Source organism: Oryza sativa, chromosome 6 (assembly GCF_034140825.1).
Source record: "Oryza sativa Japonica Group chromosome 6, ASM3414082v1".
Taxonomy (NCBI): domain Eukaryota; kingdom Viridiplantae; phylum Streptophyta; class Magnoliopsida; order Poales; family Poaceae; genus Oryza; species Oryza sativa.
This window is the reverse complement of record NC_089040.1, coordinates 25,875,958-25,897,690: the sequence shown is the minus strand read 5'-3', so window position 1 is coordinate 25,897,690 and position 21,733 is coordinate 25,875,958. Positions and strand designations below refer to the sequence as shown.

General features: G+C 40.5%; 2 protein-coding genes across 3 annotated transcripts; one reads left to right on the top strand and one right to left on the bottom strand.

Moving 5' to 3' along the window:
* The first annotated feature begins 444 nt into the window (after positions 1 to 444).
* LOC4341553 (cell division cycle protein 27 homolog B) lies at positions 445 to 10,695 on the top strand. 2 transcript variants are annotated; one of them, XM_015788841.3, is made up of 16 exons: positions 445 to 821; positions 1,881 to 1,953; positions 2,167 to 2,276; positions 3,145 to 3,191; positions 3,297 to 3,394; positions 4,020 to 4,315; positions 4,908 to 5,054; positions 6,034 to 6,166; positions 7,137 to 7,351; positions 7,430 to 7,495; positions 8,277 to 8,396; positions 8,484 to 8,560; positions 8,840 to 8,959; positions 9,079 to 9,298; positions 9,651 to 9,932; positions 10,198 to 10,695. In XM_015788841.3, exons 1-16 carry the CDS (start codon positions 717 to 719, stop codon positions 10,264 to 10,266), a joined length of 2,178 nt encoding a protein of 725 aa, XP_015644327.1. In that variant the 5' UTR covers positions 445 to 716; the 3' UTR covers positions 10,267 to 10,695. The 2 variants fall into 2 exon arrangements, with proteins under 2 accessions (XP_015644327.1, XP_015644326.1); XM_015788840.3 differs by having other exon boundaries at positions 6,034 to 6,274.
* A 4,733-nt stretch (positions 10,696 to 15,428) lies between these two features.
* LOC4341551 (AT-rich interactive domain-containing protein 6) lies at positions 15,429 to 21,675 on the bottom strand. Its single transcript, XM_015788495.2, has 14 exons — positions 21,230 to 21,675; positions 20,469 to 21,074; positions 20,337 to 20,376; positions 19,130 to 19,182; positions 18,956 to 19,001; positions 18,302 to 18,394; positions 17,761 to 17,880; positions 17,634 to 17,685; positions 17,493 to 17,565; positions 17,200 to 17,266; positions 16,896 to 16,946; positions 16,498 to 16,590; positions 16,275 to 16,409; positions 15,429 to 15,907 (listed from the first exon to the last, which is right to left on the bottom strand). Exons 2-13 carry the CDS (start codon positions 21,062 to 21,064, stop codon positions 16,308 to 16,310), a joined length of 1,386 nt encoding a protein of 461 aa, XP_015643981.1. The 5' UTR covers positions 21,065 to 21,074; positions 21,230 to 21,675; the 3' UTR covers positions 15,429 to 15,907; positions 16,275 to 16,307.
* Positions 21,676 to 21,733: the final 58 nt, after the last annotated feature.

The following is a 21,733-nucleotide window of genomic DNA, read 5'->3' as shown; positions in this document are numbered from 1 at the left end:
TTAAACTTGCTCTAAGGGTGCGTTTGTTTCAGCAGTTGTGTGGGGATTTTCGGTGGCTCGCGCAACGAGATAAATCATTAATAGTGCGTGATTAATTGAGTATTAATTATTACCACAAAACATATTTTATACTAGCAATTTAGGAAGCATGCTAACGGAAATCTAGAAGGTTGTAGTTTGGATCTTAAGGCTAATGCCCTGTTTAGATGAGATTAACTAATTTTAGTCTAGTCCCTCCCATCCAATGATCCAAACAGCCCCTAAACTTGAACCAAATTCAAATCTCACACAGCCTGCCCCACATCACACATCACAGTGGCGCAATTCAAAACAACCAACCCCGGGTCCCACATGTCACAGACGCACCAGACAAATCCCCCGTGTCCGCGTAGCCGCGGTTCCCCCGCGCCGCTCTAATCGCCAGCACCACCGCACCAGCCAGTCAGCCCACCATTTCAAACGCCACACTCACTCACACCAACGCGCACAGGCGCAAGCCCAAACTCCGATCCGTTCGTCCGAATCCCCAATCCAAAAAAATCAAAAATCCCAACACAACACCAAAAAAAAAAAAATCCCCCTCGAATCTAACCCAACCCCTCCCCTCTCCTCCTCCTCGATTCAAACGGTGCCCACCCTCGCCGCCGGCCGCCGCGCGCCGCCGCAGTAGCCCGACACGCATCGCCGCCGCCGCCGCCGCTGGAGCGTTGGCGGCGATGGAAACCCTAATGGTGGACCGCGTCCACGGCAGCCTCCGCCTCTTCATGCACCGCAACGCCGTCTTCCTCTGCGAGCGCCTCTGCGCCCAGTTCCCCGCCGAGGTATGCATGTGTTTCCCTGGGAGTAAGCGCGGTTCAGATCGGGTGCTTGGTCGGGGGGTGGGGGCGGCGATTTGGGGTGCGGGCGCTCGCCTGCGCCGGGGGGGTCGATTTATTGGCATTGTTTAGGTTTTAGTGTTTAGGCGTGCGCCTGGAGCTTCAGTGGTGAGATTTGGGCCAAGTTCATGGGAAGGTTGAATGAGAAGGGCTTCCTCTAGCTATTTAGCCATTTGGGGAAGTGGTTTCAGTAATTCAGTCTGTAGAGAACTAGAGCTACTGTAATTGGTTGCCATAGGGTTTATGGATAATCTGGGTGCCGAAAGACTTTTATGGCCTAAGATAGGATACGATTTCACTCTTGCAGTCTGTTTTAGTGATTTGGTTGGGAAATAGCTATGGTGATGTGTTACATCTTATTATTTTACTGGGTGTTTAGAACACTAGCCATTGTAAGTTGCAAAGGCTAGATTAATTGTACGTTAATACTATGTAGTTAGCTACCCATACTACCATGCTACTCCCTCCGTTTCAAAATGTTTGACACCGTTGACTTTTTAGTACGTGTTTGACCATTTGTCTTATTCAAAAAATTTAAGTAATTATTTATTATTTTCATATCATTTGATTCATTGTTAAATATACTTTTATGTACACATATAATTTTACATATTTCACAAATTTTTTTAATAAGACGAACGGTCAAATATGTGCTAAAAAGTCAACGGTGTCAAACATTTTGAAACGGAGGGAGTATCTTGCAACGTGGACTACTGGAGTGTGTGGATTTAGCTGCTTTAGCTTTTAACAATTCGAGTAGGACTATGTTTGGGCAGACCAAATATTACTTTTTTCATGTGTTCAATTTTCTTTTGTATATGACTTTAATTGTTTGGCAGTTATTGAGATGAAGCTAGATAGTGAGTAAACTGAATCCGATACTTGTTTGCTGTAATAAGAGTCTTTTCAGTTTTCTCATCGCTGATAGCGTGTAGTTTTGTTCTCTTAGTTCGTATATGACCAGGATCACATGTTGTACTAAATGTATACTACTCATGTGCACAGACAAATGTCCAGTTGCTAGCGACTTGCTACCTTCACAACAACCAGCCATATGCTGCATACCACATCTTGAAAGGTAATAACATATGCTCACCACGTGACCACTTATTATTGTGTAGAAGTGAAATCACATTATTTAAAAATCAAAGAAATGTGAATATAGTATCTGTCCATCTTTTTGGGCACATTTCTATCCTGTTTTGTGATTTCAGTATATTTTATTCTGTGGTCGCAAAGTGCTTTGGTCTTTGGAGCGATTTCTGATTTTTATTTCTGATATAACATAAAGGAAAGAAGCTGCCAGAGTCCCGGTACTTGTTTGCTATGTCATGCTTCCGAATGAACCTCTTACGGGAAGCTGAAGAAGCCTTGTGTCCTGTCAATGAACCAAATATTGAGGTATATAGCATGTTTTTAAACATTATTTGTTCATTGTGTTCCTGAAATATATTTCATCCAACGCTCTTAATTTTTTCGTAAGTGCTTGAACTCAAGTTTTGTTCTGGACAAGGGGTCGCATGATGTATCATTTGTTCCATGGTGTCTTCTGGATTCCAAATCAGAAGTAGAAAATGGGATGTGCAGCATGTTTGATTATTCATGAATTAAGAGTTCCAAAACTGGTGATATACCATTTGAAAACATTAAGATTGGTTGCCTGTCAATGAAATCGTATCAACAATGTTATCAATGTGAAAACAAGAAGTGTATCATGTCTTAAAAGAAAATATGCATGTATGATTAAGTGATGTACACGAGAAACATTGTCACTACAAGTTGATGTTTTGCTTGCATAGAAACGTCTGCAGACATCTTTTTTTTCTTTGGGTGCATGACAGCATTTTGAGGTTGTCCACTAACTGTTTGATTCCACACGGGTGAAGTAATGATGTGGAAAAAAAATCAGTTTGCATCTTTGCTTACTGTTATACTTCCTCCCTTTTTTGCAAGGCTTCTTCAATACTTTTCCAAAATATAAGGAATGCATGTGAGTTTATTGCTTTTATTCCTTGTTTACCCTCATTTTTGACATAATACCTCTTAAATTAATGCGAATGAACTCACTAACCATCAGCTCTATATTTCGAATTTATTTAAGTACGGGTAGAATGGTCATCTACTCATCTTAACCTCTCTTTCTCATGGTTTTAGACTCTTCTTAATCTTGTGCCAACTTGACAACTCCTAATATGACCTATAAATAGAAACTGAGGGATTGTTATTTTGGTAACTTATTTCTTATATGTTGTTTCGTTCCTTTGTGCAGGTTCCAAGTGGTGCAACAGGGCACTACCTTCTTGGAGTAATTTACAGGTTTAATATTCATGTCATAACTCGTAACTAAATCTATAATCACAGCATATCTTGATCCATTAGTTGTGTCAGATAGTTCATTGTATTTACCACATCTGCATGTAGGTACACTGGCAGAGTGGAAGCTGCAGCTGAGCAATTTGTACAAGCTCTGACTCTTGATCCTCTTCTATGGGCAGCATACGAGGAATTGTGCATACTAGGTTGGTGCGTTAATACACTATGAGTGAAGTTTTTTAGCACCTCCATTCCTAGTTTTATACATTAGAATTACATGCGTCAAGTGTTGCTTCACCACAAAGATTTATTTCCTAAATGTCTAGTAGTAGGAAATGAAAAGTACAGTGTTGATTTTTCTGAAGAAGAACACGTCATCCAAAATATGTGACTTGCAGTAGACCTTCAATAGGCCTGTTATGTGTTTTGCATCATAGTAGTTTTATTCTGTCATTCATTATTAGCTTGATAGATCAATAAACAGGCATAATATTTTTAGCCATTATGTTCATTACTCCCTCTGTCGATTTTTTGACCAACAAATAGTCCAACAATATGCAGAGGCTGCGATACAGAATTGGTGTCATTAGATTCACTTTTGAAAGTACTTTCTTGTTATCATGATTTTCACATTTAGAGACCTTATAAAAAAAACAGGGATTAGTTCATTGCCATACATGCCCATTGATATGCCTAATGTTGATACATTATTATTTTTGCATACCGTTGCAGTTACACTATGGCCCAGTAGTCCTTATATTGAAGGCCTCATACTCACTAAATATAAAAGCAAGCATATACCATGTGTGTCACTAATTAACTATCTTGTAGGTGTTGCTGAAGATGCAAATGAATGTTTCAGTGAAGCAACAGCTCTACGTCTTCAGCAGGAACTCACATCCACATCAAATGTGGAAAAGTCAAACTTTGTTAATGAAAATCGGTTTCTATCTTCCAATGTGTCAGCAAGTTTTGGTGATAGTCCTAAGCAAATTAAACAGCTGCATGCTAACACCACTGCAGAAGTATCTGGTTATCCTCATGTAAAGTCAACTGCATTGCATATGCAGAACGGTGCACCATCTAATTTATCACAGTTTGACACTCCATCGCCAACTTCAACGCAGGTCAGCAAAACTTGTTTGGTTCTTCACCCAGTAGGATTAACCAGATACAATCAATTCGTACTTTGAGGAATTCTCCAGAATCTGCACATTTGGTTTATCTAGATCCTCTTCTTACCTTTGTTTGCAAGAAAGATTTGGCATATTGTCATTATTGTTTCTCTGAATCACATGCTTTCAGTTGACCTTTTTGCACATGAAGAGTAACAACTTGGTGTTAGACAGCAGCTCTTGAAGTGCAACATACCCTTTGTAGTGCAGTTGTGCACTTTCTTGATGTACTTCTCATTTACTCTGACTAGGTGTAAAAAAATCAAAATCAAACTAATTACATGTTATGAGTAACAAAAATGTAAATAATCTGCCAAATGTTAAATCACAAGGAAAAGGAAAGCGAAAAATCAAATTATACTCACAGCAAAGTTTGTATCTTTTGGTTCACTGTTATATGCTTCATGGTGGATATGATGATGAGCAGTGAAAGAGTGACAGAAGCATATAGCACACTTTAAACAACATCACAATACAGTGTAAAGACATGTGATCTATGGTTGCGCTATCACAATTTTCTATTTAATTAATTTAATTTTTGCAGGCTTCTGGCATTGCTCCACCACCACTCTTTCGGAATATGCATGCTTATCAGAATACAGCAGGTGGCAATGCTCCTTCCAAACCAAAGGTTAATGCTCCGAACCTGACACTCCGAAGAAAATACATCGATGAAGCAGGCCTAAAGAAGGTTGTTGTTTCCTCAACTGAAAGATACTGTCTTGCAACTTCTATAATTTCTACTGATCTCTTGAGCTTCTAGGTTTCTCTCGGTCGACTGTCCTCTTTCAATAATTTAAATTGTTAGATTAAACCTCTCGGAAAATGATACGTGTTTGGAGTAAACCACATACTTGCTGATCCTCTCCAGTTGTGCATACTAGCATTGCTTGTTAATGCATTAGTATTCATTGGCTCATTGCATTTACAGCCTAATACTTCCTGGTTGTATGAGTCTGTAGAGTTTCAGTCATGGCTGTTCTATCAGGATTCAGGATGTTGATCCCTTGCTTCTACCTAACTGCGTCTGCATTGCAAAGTTTGTGATTGCGGTCTTCTTTTTATTTGTTAGTTTGTATTGCCCATTAATTAAGATTCATTGACTATGGATAGTTCTGTTTGACAGTACCAGACTACCCATCAAGTTTGTACCAACACCCAGCCCCAGCGACGAGATAGTTTACCTGATAATAGCTGATTTGTCAATTTTTGATAGTTTACCATTCATTAACTTTGAAGTATATCTCCGATGGTGTTTTTGTAACATTCTAGCTGCTAGATTGTTGCCTCATTTTCATCTTTGCATAGCGCCTTACGTTCTTCACTTTCCATCAGCATTCTTTTGTTCAATAATAGTGGGATATTATCATTGTTTTCATTTTGTTTTCACAGGTTTGTCCATGTAGTACGGACTGTGGAACCAGCAAATATTTTTTGTAGTTTCGTTCTTTTCATCTTTGATTTATTATTGCCTTCGTTAGAGCTCATCTCGTCTAATATTGGACCTATGTTTCTATTGTTCTGTTGCTTTGAGGTCTGGCTGTATAGTCTCTTTTATGTTCTTTCTGTTGATAGTCCTCACACCATGCTCATACCCCACTTTAGATTTGACTTGTGATGATACCAGACTTAAAAGATTATTTTTCTCAGTTAAAAGATTATTTTCTCAGGTTTCTGGAAGGCTGTTTAATCAGAGTAGTGATTCAGTTCCTCGAAGAAGTGCAAGACTTTCTAGAGATACAACAATAAACTCAAACTCAAATATCTCTCAATTTGGAGGGAATGGAACAGATCACTCGTCAGGTAAATTGCGAGTAAACTCGTCCACACCATCAAAATTGTGTTCAACAGCTCTACGTTCCGTGCAAGTTAGGAAAGGGAAACCACAGGCAACAGAAAATTTTGATGAAGGTGATTACCATTTCGACATGGATGACTCATCAAATTATATAAGCCTCAAATTATATAAGCCTCAAATTATATAAGCCTCGCAAAAAATGTGGTTGATATGTTGTTATAGACACTGCAATCAGGATATATCTGCATGTTTGCTTATATGTTCATGTGCAATGGGTTCACATTAGTAAAACTCACTCATCAATATTGTATTGATTGTACTTGAAAAGTACAATAATGACACCAAGCCACAACTCACAAGGCATTTAGGATGCTAAGAAACATCATGCAACTACTCACCGAATTTATTGGCTGTTCATGTTAATCCATATACCTTTTAAATATCTCTATTATTGAGCTGAAATTTTAAGCATCTATAATACCACCAGAACATTATCAGCTATCATTCAACCCTTGAAGTGTCTCCGTTATCATATTGTTTTTAGTTTCTTCTTCATGTAGCATATGAACTGCAGAATTGCTTATCCTTTTCTTTGGCGCCTCATGTTAGATCATTATTCCTAAAATACATAAATATTTACATCCAGATTCATACATTTTTACTGTATCATTGCTTGTTTGAACTTTTCACTCCTATGGATAAGGTTTCCTGATTATTGTGATAAAAAAAAATCGAAAGGAACTTCTTGCACCATGAATCCTGTTTCAAGAGCCCTAACACTTAAGACTTTTAAAATGATCACACATCCTTCTCCTTCACTGGATGCAGGATCATCCAATCCATCAACTTATCCTTTTCGATATCATAATTACGTGGTTTGTGAAATTATAATTATCATAATAATCGCATCAGCTTTCTCTATATGAATGGTGCATTAATATTCACGATGGTTTTATTTCCCCTTCTGAACCATAGGAAACAGGTACCACGTTGTTGATGAAATGTGGACAGATAATGTAACTTCAACTTCGTCTTCTACAAGTATAGTTGATGGAAGATATCCCGAGCAAGAGAAATCTGAACGAGTTCTGTCACAGGACTCCAAATTAGCTATTGGTATCAGGGAGCTAATGGCACTCTTGCGGACACTAGGGGAAGGGTATAGGCTTTCTTGCTTGTTTAAGTGTCAGGTATGTTCACGATGTTTGTGTTGGAAATGCTAACCTACTATCCTGTTATGTGGTTGATTTCATTCACTTAATGATCAGGAAGCATTGGAAGTATATAGAAAGCTCCCAGAGGCACAATTTAATACTGGATGGGTTCTTTGCCAGGTACAGCCCCTGCAAAATGGTTGGCGACTTATCTTCATGCTTTTGATTTTGTAATGAAAAACCTTTAGTTTTGTACATGGTTCAAGAAGGTGGTAGGCGCTAGAGGGTCTGCAGGGCCGTAGCCTAGGTCCAACATGATTAGTAAATCCCAAGCAATTAGCAAGTATATGACATAGAAGTTAAACAATAGAACACTAAAATAGCTACACCAGAACCTTCATGGATAGTTTGCCGCCTAATTGACAATCTAATGCCTAATTGGGGTGGTTACTCTGCTCCTAGGGCTAACTTTTGGAAAACTGGTTTTGTATGAGTGTATCTACGTTATTCATGAGGGCATGAGGCATAGGGACTGTATAGTAATGATTCAGGGTCTGTATCGTAATGTATAGCATATTTGTTTCCTTCGTTTTCTAAAAGAAACTACGAGTTTATTTAAATTAATCTGATACGTGATAATGTGATGAATTCATTATGGTAATTGTATATATGTTAGTTGGGTCAATCTGGAGAATTGACATTAGTAAAATGATAACTTGAACTGTAGTTGAACATTGGCCCTGAATGCTGATTGTTGGAATTTCCAGTCACTCAGCATAACCATGTTTACTTGCACATGAGCCACTCTACATCTGGTATTTCATTTCCACTTCTATATACTCAACTTAATAATAAAAAGTCACGCCATAATATTTTTTTCACTGTACAGATATTAACAGTACCCTGTAATTTTGTTCCTTTTCACAATTAAAAATTGTTTTCATTTTGGTCAACGGTGCAGGTTGGGAAGACATATTTTGAACTCGTCAATTATTTAGAAGCCGATCATTTTTTTGAGTTAGCGCATCGACTATCACCATGCACGTTGGAGGGAATGGACATTTACTCCACTGTTCTTTATGTAAGTGGACTAACTGCTCTTGTACTTGAGAGTACTTTATTCCCACCTTTTGCCTCAAATTTCACCAGCTTTGTTTCTCTTTTGCAGCATTTGAATGAGGAAATGCGGCTAAGTTACCTTGCTCAAGATCTTGTTTCTATTGATCGACTATCTCCCCAAGCATGGTTCGTCTTTTTATGCCCAGCAAGTGAATGATATTTTGGACCAAATGCCAAAATGGAACTCTGCAAATGTGCTTTACTGAAAGTAATTAATAGATGTTAAAGCAACACATCTACTTGATTGATTTTGTTAGTCCATGATAACTTTGTCTTAGTCCTGATGCTGTGCAAAACATCTGGATGAAGCAAGGAGACAATTACAGATCTTTAGTGGAAATGCTTTTAAGCTGACATAATATTGTGTTACATTTTCTAATGTATCTGTTTTTAAATGTTCAAAAGGTGTGCTGTGGGAAATTGCTTTGCCTTGAGGAAAGATCATGAGACTGCCTTGAAGAATTTTCAACGTGCTGTACAGCTTGACTCAAGAGTTGCATACGCTCACACGCTATGCGGTCACGAGTATGTTTTCGTTCACACTATCTTATAACTGGTGCACATATGAGTTTCTTATCTTGTATTAATGTTTGAGATCACCTGTCGAAAATTTCTAACTATACTGCCATTCCTTTGAACTGTAGGTATTCTGCATTGGAGGATTATGAGAACAGTATAAAACTATACCGCTCTGCACTTCAGGTAGATGAAAGACACTACAATGCCTGGTATGGCCTTGGAGTGGTGTACCTTCGCCAGGAAAAGTTTGAGTTTGCTGAGCATCATTTCAGAAGGGCATTCCAGATAAATCCTTGCTCTTCTGTTCTTATGTGCTATCTTGGGATGGCCTTGCATGCTTTAAAGGTGATATAATACTCCCTCCGTTTCGAAATGTTTGACACCGTTGACTTTTTAGCACATGTTTGACCATTCGTCTTATTCAAAAACTTTTGTGAAATATGTAAAATTATATGCCTACATAAAAATATATTTAGCAATGAATCAAATGATAGGCAAAGAATTAATAATTACTTAAATTTTTTGAATAAGACGAACGATCAAACATGTGCTATAAAGTCAACGGCGTCAAACATTTCGAAACGGAGGGAGTACCATATACTAATTTTTGGTTTCCACTTACCCTCAAAACTAGAATTTTCATCATCATCTGGACAATGATTAACTATGAACCTTCTTTCTGAATCGAAACTTTCAGAGGAATGAGGAAGCCTTGGAAATGATGGAGAACGCTATATTTGCTGATAAGAAGAATCCACTCCCCAAGTATCAAAAGGCTTTAATCCTTCTAGGCCTACAAAAATACCCTGATGCTCTGGATGAGTTGGAACGGCTAAAGGAAATTGCACCTCATGAAAGTAGTATGTATGCACTGATGGGAAAGATTTACAAGCAACTTAACATTCTTGACAAGGCTGTATTTTGCTTTGGCATTGCCCTGGATTTGAAACCTCCTGCTGCTGACGTTGCTATAATCAAGGTATAGTACACTATCTTTGCTTATCCCACTCCCAAAGCTCCACCTGCCTCCCTCCACCCCCATTTTGTTTCCTGCACTACATATTATTTTAAAGAACTTATCTTGGTGTCTCTTCCTACGGTGGTCCAGCAATCATTGCTAGTTAAAATTTTGTTTCTCAGTTTTAGTATCTTACCATTATCGTACAAGTCTCAATGCTGCAATTCATCTGCGTCTGAATAACCGAGTCACAAGTCCATGTCCATGTCCATCTGATGTTTAACAGTCTGCAATGGAGAAAGTACACCTTCCAGATGAACTTATGGATGATGATGATGATGATGATGAGATTTAAGCTCACTCCGAAGAACAGAGGGGAGGAACCAACATTGATTGGCATGCCTGTGCTTCCCGAGTTTGTAGCCAGCGTGGCTGCGTGTGCTTCACTGCTTCCCGAGGGAACCTGGAGATTCAAGGAAGAATGCGCACCGTGTGCTGTTCGTAATCTGCTTCTCCTGTGGACTAACTCTCTTTGGGGCGCGACCATGTACCATTAACCTTCCAGTTTTGTAGCAGTAGATGTAACATGTAAGAGCCTAGATCACACAAGGCACACCAGGGCATTAGTTTAGATGTGTAAGTTAAGAGCGTTGGCAATGTGATCTGTATCATTGTAGAATTGTCAGATTACTGAAAGAAATCATTGACAAATAATGGTAATTATCGGAGCGATCTGCTGACTGAAGCAGATCGCGTATCGCATGAACTGTTTTACCTGGTGTCATATTCAAGGTTGTTAGCATTTCTGCTCAAGTCAAAAGAAATGGAGAAGGCACAAGGATGGATTGCTTCAGTGAGTCAGCTTTGTTCCACTGTAAGTGGTGCATAGATAAAGTTATGAAATATGAAAGCCTTTATTTTCAAGCAAAGTCTAGCCTTCGTTCTCTTATCTTGGCAGTAGCCTTGTGATTGCTGCTAGCCCATTATGATTAGGAAATGATTAAAGAAAAAAAGTAATAGGGATAAGCAATTACTGGCAAAGGTGAGTTTACTTTTAGATGCTGTGAATCTGTAGTGTGTGGAGTACTTATTTAAAATTGGTAGTACCTGTTTAAAATGATCTGGTGAGATCTATTCTTTTGGTCCCCCCAAATATGGCGGCTGATCAGGTGCACAAAACACGAGGTGTCTGTATCATTTGAAGCTATTTCCAGACGAATTGTTTCGTTCGTTGTCATTTGAGATGGTAGATCTTGCCCAATGCTTTCACGTAATGGTGAGTTGAGTACCATTAGTTCTCTCCCTTTTCTCTTACCTAAACAGGGAAAACACTGGGTTATACTCGAAACACTCTCCTGATATTACATTTGCTTTCATCAAGAGACGAGAGACCAACAGGTTGTTGCTGTAAACATTTCTTTCATTTTCTTCTTGTTTCTTAGCTAAAAGGCCAGAGCAATCATCACGATGGCGGCCGGCTCGCAATTATTGCTCATGTACTTGCTACTAGCTAGTGTATTTGTGTTACTAACTGACTATATATGCATTGGCATTGCAAAGGAGTTCATAATTTCATTCGAACTCAAATGACTAATATAATTGACCTACCAACACGACGCACTGATGCATATTATGCATGCAGCAAAACCGATTAAATTAAGTAATTAGTGTGCATGCCGTGCTGGCACTCACTAATTAATCACATCCAGATCGATGTATATATATGCTTCCTCTTTTTATCTGTACAAGCAATTCAATCGTACGTGGGCTTCCCATTGGCAGGAAGTCAGGCAGAAAGCGTTGTCGTCGACAAAACAATTAGCGATCTAACAAACAGCTGCGACTCCGATCGAACAGAAATCAAATTAACCACGTCGTCGTCGTCGCCGCCGCCGCCGCTAGCTGGCCTCGTCGGCGCCCGCCGTGATCACAGTGATTCGATCTGCTAGTTGCCTCGTTCTCACGTACGTGAGGTTTCTTGCTCTTTTTTTTTTACTGGATTTTACCCAGAAGCATGGGTGGAGGTCTAGTTTACGGATTAATAGCCACTAGTTTCTGTCTTTTGTGATAGAGAAGTCTTCTTAGATCTAGTTTTTTGGCTGTGTACATTCTATGCAGAGGCCGGGGATAGACTCGATTGAAATATATCATCTTGGTGTATTTAAGCTTTCATTATCTAAAAAGATCAACGGGTGCTGTGTTGCATGGTTTTTGCCATGCTTAATTGCATAGTGAAAGTATCAAATCTGAGTGTTATTTTTTATTACTACTTACGGATTTGATGGGTGGTTTTTCAGAAAAAGGGGAGTGGTTTTCTAGGGAGTTTTTTAAAGGAAGAAGAGGGCGCGGTTTTTTACAGAGAAAGAAGACCAACTATGGTTTTAAACTAGTAAAGAAAGATATGGAAAAACATGTATCAATATGTGCACTCACCACTATACATCACATAATTGGGGTGCTAATACCTAGTTCCATTTCGAACCGACTAAAACCAAATCGAGCAATCTTAAGCCCAAGATTAGAAGAACAACTCAACGGCTAGTGGATTAGCTCATTGGCTCTCAAAATAAATAGTTCACAAATGAACAGCCTAGCCATACACCCCGGCGAATGTCTCAAGATATGGAGACTAGCTATAAATCCCTTATCTTGCTAAAATTTGTATTGGCTCTCCACAAAATTAATAGTCCATAGATAAACAACCCAGCGCCACGTCCCTGCGAACGTGTCTGCAAGAGATGAAGACCAACGATAAATCCTCCACCTTATTTAAAAATCTTACTAAAAGCGTGTACATATATGCACGTAATATTTATGGACACCAATATTTAAATCTTGGTGGGTAGACTCATACATTACAACTTCACCAACATATTATCGGTGCTTCTCCCCTTGTATCAATCATATAATGTGTATATGAAATTGATTAAACCGTGCAGTGTTGTTCATTTGTGCTTAGCATGGTGACCCACTGGTTTTAACTTCTCATGGTACTAAGCCTTGATATAAGGTAGTGTTTACCTTCAGATATTTTAAAGTGAAAATCAGTCCCCACCGCCGTTTGCCAAGAACTAAACGAAAACATGCCAAAAGTTGTTTGACTGTTAGTCAACTCCATACAAATTAATCGGTTTTTACAAACCAACCGCTGACAGTTTCATGAAAACCGACCGATTTTGTTAACCTGTTATGGTTACGGGCATACTTAGAGAGTCATGGATTCCTATTGATTTTGCCGGGTTGGCCAAAAGTTCGGTCGACCAATTTCGTTAAGATTGGGAGATGGATTCCAATTGATTCCTTTTACGCTATGTGGTCATCCTTGATGTTGAAGAATGGCTACTACCGTAGCCTATGTAAGAGTATATATGCATGTATTTGATTTGTTGCTAAAGCAAAGAGGCACTGATTGATCGATGACCCATGCTGGAATTTTGCAGCCTTTTTCCAAGAAAGCAAAGGATATATATATTGTAAGACAATGGTCTGGCACATTTTTTATACATCCGTTTCATAACCTATAAAAATCTCCAAATTGGTTATGAGCTCAGTGATCACCATCTATAAATCATCTGTCGATCTGAGATACGTCAGATAATTAACCAATCATACACTGTCACTGTGTTGTTCAGTTCCTGATTCCGAAAAGAAAAACCTATGGTCCGTGAAAATCATTTCTGTAGTAGGACGGACGCACACATCCATCATCGCTTGTAGCATAAGCGATTTACACGGACTCCTCCACTTCGCCGACATGTTCTTACCGATACAAAGTGCATGGATCTCTATACTCTATAGTGCTCTGCTCACCAAAGTCGCCCTGAAGGCTATAAATACGCGAGCCAGCCACCCCAAAATGGCAGCCTAGCTCATCACACAGCTGCCAAGAAGGCAAGGGGAACTAGCGAGCTAGCTAGTGTGTACGTGAGGCAATATGGGCCAGAGGAGGAGAGCTCCGTGGCTCGGCCTGCTCTTCCTCGCCGCCGGCGCGTTGCTCCTGCGGCTCGCGCTGGCGGAGGAGGAGCTGCAAGCGGCGACCTCCGCCGTGGCAACTCCAAACGGCGGCGTCGAGGAGTGCGAAGATGAGGTGGTTCTCAAGAAGGGGGAGAATGCGGTGCGCGGGGACGTGGACGATGTTAAGCGCCATACGAGCTTGCGGGGATGGGGGGTATGGAGCGGTGGAGGTGGAGGAGGCGGTGGTGGTGGCGGGGGAGGTGGTGGTGGTGGCGGCGGTGGCGGTGGTGGTGGTGGAGGAGGAGGAGGAGGAGGTGGTGGTGGTGGTGGGGGGGGTGGACGAGGAGGGGGAGGTGGCGGTGGCGGTGGTGGAGGAGGAGGTGGAGGTGGCGGCGGTGGCGGAGGAGGAGGTGGGGGTGGAAACGGAGGAGATGACGGTGATAATGGTGACGATGGTGAAGATGGAGATGGAGATGCGGGGGGAAGAGGGGGAAAGGGGAGGGGTAGGGGTAGAGGTAGAGGTATGGGCAGTGGCATAGGTCGTGGAAATGGTCAAAACGGAGATCGAGGAATCAACAGTGGTGGCAGAGGCAAAATAAAAGGATCTAATGGTGGTAGCAGAAATGTCATCGGTGGTGGAAACAAAGGAGGTGGAGGTGATGGCGGTAGCGACAATGCGCAAAGCGGTGATGGCGGTGGCGGCTGGGAGAGTAGTGGTGGTGGCGGTGGCAGAGGCGATGTAAGTGGCGCCGGAGGAGGAGGAGGAGGAGGAGGAGGGGATGATGCTAATGGCGTTCGTCAATTCATTGTACCTGGTCCGAGCATCTGTAGCAGCCACCGTTGCAAGCATGGTGGAGATGGCACAGGCAATGGCCAACGTAAGATCACCACAACCGGTGGCAACCACGGCAGCAGCGGCGTCACAAAACCAAAAGGGGAGCCATGAGGATGACCAAAATAATATCCATCTCGTAATTATGCGAAATTGTCACGTGATCTAAATCTAATCAAGCCGTACGTAAGCATAGTGGCTAAACAAAGTTGCTCCACGTAACAAGTTTAAAGTTTGTGTGTGATTCTGGTGGTGTCTGTCTCTGTCAGTACGTAGTGCCTATCAGCGTATCATGGGTGAATAACGAACCGTGTACCTCGTGTTCTACGTTGCAATTGCAGAATTTCTTAAGATTGTTTTCAACATCATATATTTGTACCATGGTTTTGTGTTTGTCGTTTGCTAGTACATTCAGCACCTTGTAGTTAAATAGTAGCTCTTGTATTGTGATAGACTGATAGGACAAGAAGAGCCCTGAAAGGGTAATTTCATTTGCTATCACTGGCATGAATAACACAATAATGAAACAAAATTTCTGCAATAATTTTGAAGATATATTATAAGCAATGTAGTACTAGTAAAGCAACGAGGTTCTGAATCCTCTGCAAGCACCAAGGCCAATCCCCAAGAAAAGAGAGAACAGCATTGTTCTCATCTTTTAACTGACTTGACAACGCTGTGATATTTCACTTCACGTAGTTAGCCAATTAGAACTAAGACTCGTTTCAAGATAACACTAAAAACAATTGATACACCATCAGTAATAGTTTCAAGGGATGGTCAGGCACAGTTGTCAATTCAGTTATACAGATACAACAGCAATGCACAAGGCAACAGTTACATCCAAGAATCTATCTTGTCTTCATGTTCTGAGTAGTATGAGAACTGAGTATTAGGAATAACCTCACAAGCTACATGCTACAAATTATCACCTTTTCTTTAGTTGAGAAAAAAAAAAGGAAGAAAGAAACCATGAACATGTTTAGCATCAGGCTATTAACATTCTAAACTAATAGAGCTGAACTTAAGCTACATATCACAATTAACGAACTACAAGATACATAACTAGACCATCTAGTTAACTAGAATTAATCAATACAGAATAGACAACATGGCAGGAGTAATGAAGCAGAAAGTAACTAGTTTGCAACGAAGATCAGGATGAACAGGCCCAAGTCAATCACATAAACCCCCACCTACAAAAGCAACCCTGCAAGAAAGGAAGTGGATTAGTTCAGGTGTGTCCTAGTCTCAAAACATGTGCTTAATTTAACTCGAAAATAACACTAAAGAATGCAAATCATAAACCCATTGCAACTTACTACTGTCCAGCAACAACAATGTTGAGTTCTACCATTTATGACTCAGGAAACAAACAGATTACAACAGTTCAATGGCATTCAACCACAAGAAACTATCTAAACGACTACACAAGATTTACAGTTCACTAACATCCTCTGCGCCCATCTTAAAATTTTACCAGTTCACTAACATGCTTTCATTTTCATTACTTTCATACAGACGACAACTTCAGAACACGTAAGTTTGCAGCGCATCTTTAGGGAACAAGGGCATACTTGCATGTTGCGCTTCATCTTGTAGAGCACCATTTACTTTGACTGCTCGAATGGTGCACGGACAAATAGCTGTCCATGGAGAGTGACAACTGCCGAAGTTTGATGAGGATCAATGCGGGAGGGCAAACTAATAACCTGAAGTAAGTGTACCGTTTTCAATGCCAAAGAATACAATTATAAAATGAAACATCAAATAAATTCAAAAGGTTAACACTTGACAGACCTTCTTGAATGGAGTAACACCCCAAGGATTGTCTAGTTGCTCAGGCTCTCCAGTAACTATCAAACGGCCAGCAGGATCTGACTGAACATGTACCTGCATCAATGTATTAGATATGAATAAGGAATATCTAGAACCAAAGTACCAAAGTCATTCCAACTTTTGCAGTATGAGTCTAAACTTGAAATTCATAGATAGGTGGAATAAGATTACAAGTATACGCAGAAATTCTTTTGGATTCTTTTAGGGCATCTCTCAGTTGGTGTGCACAGTTAGTGCAACCGGAACTTGTGTGCATAGGACACGTTGCCAACTTATGACAGAGGAGTGCTTGGTAAATGATAACTGAACCAAAAGCGTCTAACTGCATGCTTGCTAATTGAATGGTAGAATTTATTTACCTCCTCACGCAGAAGGCCAGGAACCAATGCATAGACTTCATAGCAATCTTTCTGCAAGAAAAAAGATATTTTCCTTTACAAAATGACCATGAAAAATATGTTTCCCCTGATTTCTGGTTAACACATGCTGTTTCTAACTTCCACGATAGTTCTACAGATTTCAAACATAATATGCGTTTCGCTAGCATTGTTTTTCAGAACTTCTGTGGAGAACTACTAGAACTGGAAAATATGGGCAAGTGGCTAAAAGAGGCCAAAAAAGCATGAAAAAGGTAAAATATGATGATCCAAATGAGATACTTACGGTTCTCCGAACGTTTATCTTTACCCAATCAGCTGGAGGGCCAAGGTCAAGAACCATTGAGTCATTTCTGCCAAATAGAAATAATTGAAATCAGTTCACAGTTTCACATCCATACAAATTGAGGGTGGAAGAGTGAAAAAATCAATTGGCATGCCAAAACCCAAATAGTTAACTGGATGAGCCTTATAATATCATCGTGACATTCAAAAGAACAGACTGGTGCCTACAGTAATATTACATGATTCCTGTGGATGCTCGATGACAAAGGAAAGAGAATCATCTGCAAGACTTACTGTAGCTTGTCAGGTTTATATGGTACAATCCTGTCATCTTCCAAGGTCGGTGTCCTTTTCCTCTTGGCAGAACCTAAAAAAAGCAACATAAGTAAATAATAGCATGATGATGTTTAAAAAATAAAAATCAAGAAATGGTACCGCTGCTTTTAGGAGTTTTATCCTTTTTTAAGACAGACACCGTCCCTTTATCCTGGTAAAAACAAAAGGTTACTGATACAACAAATTGCAAGTCACTAATGACAATTTGACTTGAACGAACACGTACTTTAATTATTGGATCAGCAATTTCACCATTGCCAAGCAAGCGCTGAGAGTGCCAGCCTTGCATAGCTCGGGTTGCAGATTCTCTTCTAGCTCTTCCAGAACCAGAAGCATGGATGCCAACCTGTATCAAGATTATAAGCTCATCCTTTTTAAGATCCTTACTTACACATCTCAAAAAAATAACATATTTCCTGCTGAAGTATTTAACACAACTAAACAAACATCTGCAATAAAGGAAGTCAAAAATTTAAATGCAGAATGAATCTTCATTCCATCTGAAATCAGTTCCTTTTAAATTACTCCCAAAATATAACTTCTAGCATTTCAAAATTTATTCCAAAATATAACTTCTCTACCTACATTCTCTTCTCAACCAATCACAATCTTTCCCCATTTAATTTCACCTACTTTCTTACTACCCGTGTCTAAGCCCAAAATTTCTTATATTTTGGGACATAAATAATAGTTAGAAACAGGACCCATTTATGTCTGATTTCCACAGGGATCATGGAAAACTTATGCTAGCCGTCATACTACTGTACCTGACTTTCAGAAGTAATCCTCTCTGTTAAATTAGATGCAGCAACTTGAAACTCGCCCGTTTCGATTTTGTGTTTCTCATATTCAAGGAGTGCCTGCATGGAACAAAAACAATAAAGAGGGTCGGTGAGACAGAAGGGGGCAAAAATAAAACCAATGCTGATTTAAAATACAACACTACTCTTGACAAAATGCATTGGTGTTTAAATTTTATTATACACGCAGTTTCCCCCAGATAAGAACCAGTGTTCCTGCTGCATTCTGCTTGTGCAATTCAAAGAGAAAAACAAATCATGCAAACCAGCACCTGTGCTTATCTACCAAGTAATATAAACCAAGAGAAAATAGCCTCAAATATGATCCACATCTATGTGACGGTCATCGAGATGGGATCGCATTTAAGGGCATAATCTTATGTTGACAGTTTGGCAAAACTTCCAAAGTATTGCGTGTACTTTTGTTTCAAGACTCCTTTTACAAGAATCATGCAAAATCTTAGAATATGTTAAATGAATTGATTTTTTTTCTTCAATTAACTACTGTGGTTGTCATTGGCTCATGACGTGAGAGGGGAATACAGGATTCAACCACAACAGTGCTGCAACTAGAGAACTAAAACTGCAGACAAGGTTGTCCAGGCTCTGAAATCTACATACCTTCTCATAGAAGTTACGGAAGGTCCATGAAACAGTTGTGCATGTCCTGCATAAAACATAAAGAGTATTCAAATCTGAGCTTATGCCAACCAAGTTCGAGCTTCCATCATTGCACAATTCAATTGAGATTCACCAAATGGCCTGAACAGAATGCAGAAGAAATCAGATACATACTTCGGAGGTTTGAAAGACTCTCCCACTTGCCGCCACAGTTTGCACGATGTCACCTGTTGATGCAACTAGTAAGCAAGCATGCAGTGCACATTACCTAAAGATTATACAACAATGTCACGAAATCACAATGCGGCATATAAATATTTTAGTAACACAAAGAAATTAATAATAGCTTAGAGATATCAATTTGGTGAACAAGAACTGAACTTATATATGGTCAGTCTCACTACTGTGCAAATGGAACTGTCATCATGATTGGTGTATGTACTGTAGGAAATAGAAGTGTCGATTTTGATCTCTATTTTCTTGACTCACTTAATCAGGTCAGTTGAATATTTCAGGAGAAAAGGTCCGAAAACAGATTAGATTCAGAAATAATAGTGGCAGACACTTTGCACACAATGCATCAAATTAATAGGATCTGATGGTATATGGAAAGAAAAATAGGTAGGCAAATTAAAATCCACATCTTCCACTTTATATACAGGTGTGGAATCAGATATGCACGTTATGATAACAAACTGGCATACCAAAAACTCATTACATGCTAAAAGCCTAAATCCTTTTTTTTTTGTTGTTGTTTTGCTTGGCTTATAGCTTGCTGTTGGAATCATTTTCAAAATTCCAAATGGGCCTTCCATTCTAACATAACAAAAGGAAGTAACAACTGGATAAGCATATTGCCGAAGTGCCAAAAAAAAAACTCACATAACCAACCCTGTATGATACATATATTGGATTTGTTTTCTTGAACTAGTTTATAAAGGGAAAAAATAAGTAAAACAGTATATTGTAGTCCTATAATCTTAATGTTCCCAGCTCATAAATACATAATATGTGCAGAAAGTAAATATTTAATCTTACAAAAGGACTTGGAACCTTTTGGGAGTGACAGGTGTGTTCTACAGCCACCCTCAGTTCAGAGGATCTTCTGTGGCTATATATACGTGGTAGACATGGATGTATTGTTTGCAAGTTTTTTTAATAAGGAAAAATGCATCATTTTCACATGATCATATATAGGCCAAATGATCTCATGTGGTCATACAAGTTTTGAGTTGGAAATATTTTTTTCGTATTTTTTGTTTTGAGTTTTGTAGTCTATTTATTTGCTGTCCATTGCAATGCATAATAGCAAGCAAGTAATCCAAAAGACACTATAACCCAGATGGTCAGATATTATTCAATAAGGCATCAAAATGAGTACCTGATCATAGCCACCCAACCCAGTCACTTGTCTCCACAACCTATAAAAAAAATTAAAATCAAGATAAAATTAGTTCATGTCCATAGCACATAACAAATTCTAACATACAGACAAAGAGGTCCTTGTACTAACTTGAGGCAATTCAACCCTTCACCATAGAACTTCGGGGGCTTGAATTCCATAAGCTTCTCCCTGTAAAACCGCTCAAGTTCCTTCATGAAAGCAGCCTGCTCCTCCTCAGTCCCCGAGTCATCACCACCACAGCTGTAATCAAACATGAAGGAGTTGCTTGCAAGCTTGGACAGCACCGGGTCCTCCACGTCCTCCCCAGCTGACGCTAACATAAGCTGTTTCTCACCATCAGCACCCTTGTTATCACCATTGCTATCGCCGTCCGCCTTCAAATGCCCATCACCATTCTCCAATTTTTCAACCTTCATTTCAGCCACCTCATTTCCGCCAGCATCCGTCTTACCGTTACTAGTCACAGGAATATCCTTTGCCTTATCCGCTGCGGCCCCACCCTCCTGCTCCACCGCCTCCTCCTTTGCATCCATGCCTTCAGGCTTTGCTGAATCCTTCACGGAATCAACGGTATCGGCAGCCTCCTCAATGCCATCCTCACCCTTACCAGATTTCTCCTCTTCCACAGCATTGGCTTCATCCACAGGGCCATCGGCGCCTGGCTCCGCCTCGCTTTCCACAGGCGCAGACCTAAACTGGGCCATGGGGGTTCAGCTGTACCCCAAAATTATTTTTGGAAACAAACAAACTGCCATTAGCACCACACCACGCATGCAACAAAATTAAGCAAATCGAACGAATTGGAAGTGTTAATTAGAGAGAAACAAATAAATCCAAGCCCATATCGCATAGGAGGATGAACAAAATACCTTCAATTAGGCTCAAATCCAGATGCTCGCCGTCCGGGCGCGCGCGCGCGACGACGCCTCCACACAGCGTAGAAGGCTAGGGCAGAGAGAGTGAGATAGAGAGAGAGGGTCGGGGAAGGAGAGGAGGAGGGCCGTCGCCCGCACCGTGCCTCCGAGGAGGAGCCGCGACGCCGCGGCCGCGCCTCCGCCCGCCGGAAACAGCGTCCCCGCGGGCGAACAGACACGAGCCGAGGCGGGGAGGGTGTAGAGCCGTAGCCCGTCGGGGTCGACGGGGAGAGAGAGACGGGAGCGGTGAGGTGAGAAGGGCTCCCCCTGGCGAGCGGCGGCGGCGGAGGCGGAGGCGGAGGCGAGGGCGGCGAGCGGCCGAAACCCTAGCCGGAGACGGGGGAGACGACGACGGGAGAGGAAGAGAGAGGTCGAAATGAACAGGGGGAACGCTTTGAACTGAAGCGGGTTTGTTTCACCCGCTCCGGTTTATTGTTTTTTTTCCCTTCTTTTTTTTTA

Bases quoted from the DNA above. Each gene is read 5' to 3' on its own strand.
- LOC4341553 (XM_015788840.3), top strand. From the start codon at position 717: ATGGAAACCCTAATGGTGGACCGCGTCCACGGCAGCCTCCGCCTCTTC. The intron at 8,561-8,839 runs GTTCGTCTTTTT...AATGTTCAAAAG, and splicing joins CGACTATCTCCCCAAGCATG to GTGTGCTGTGGGAAATTGCT. The intron at 8,960-9,078 runs GTATGTTTTCGT...TTTGAACTGTAG, and splicing joins CACACGCTATGCGGTCACGA to GTATTCTGCATTGGAGGATT.
- LOC4341551 (XM_015788495.2), bottom strand. From the start codon at position 21,064: ATGGCCCAGTTTAGGTCTGCGCCTGTGGAAAGCGAGGCGGAGCCAGGC. The intron at 19,183-20,336 runs GTACTCATTTTG...TTGCATCAACAG, and splicing joins GGTTGGGTGGCTATGATCAG to GTGACATCGTGCAAACTGTG. The intron at 16,591-16,895 runs GTAAATAAATTC...ACATTGATGCAG, and splicing joins CTGGCCTTCTGCGTGAGGAG to GTACATGTTCAGTCAGATCC.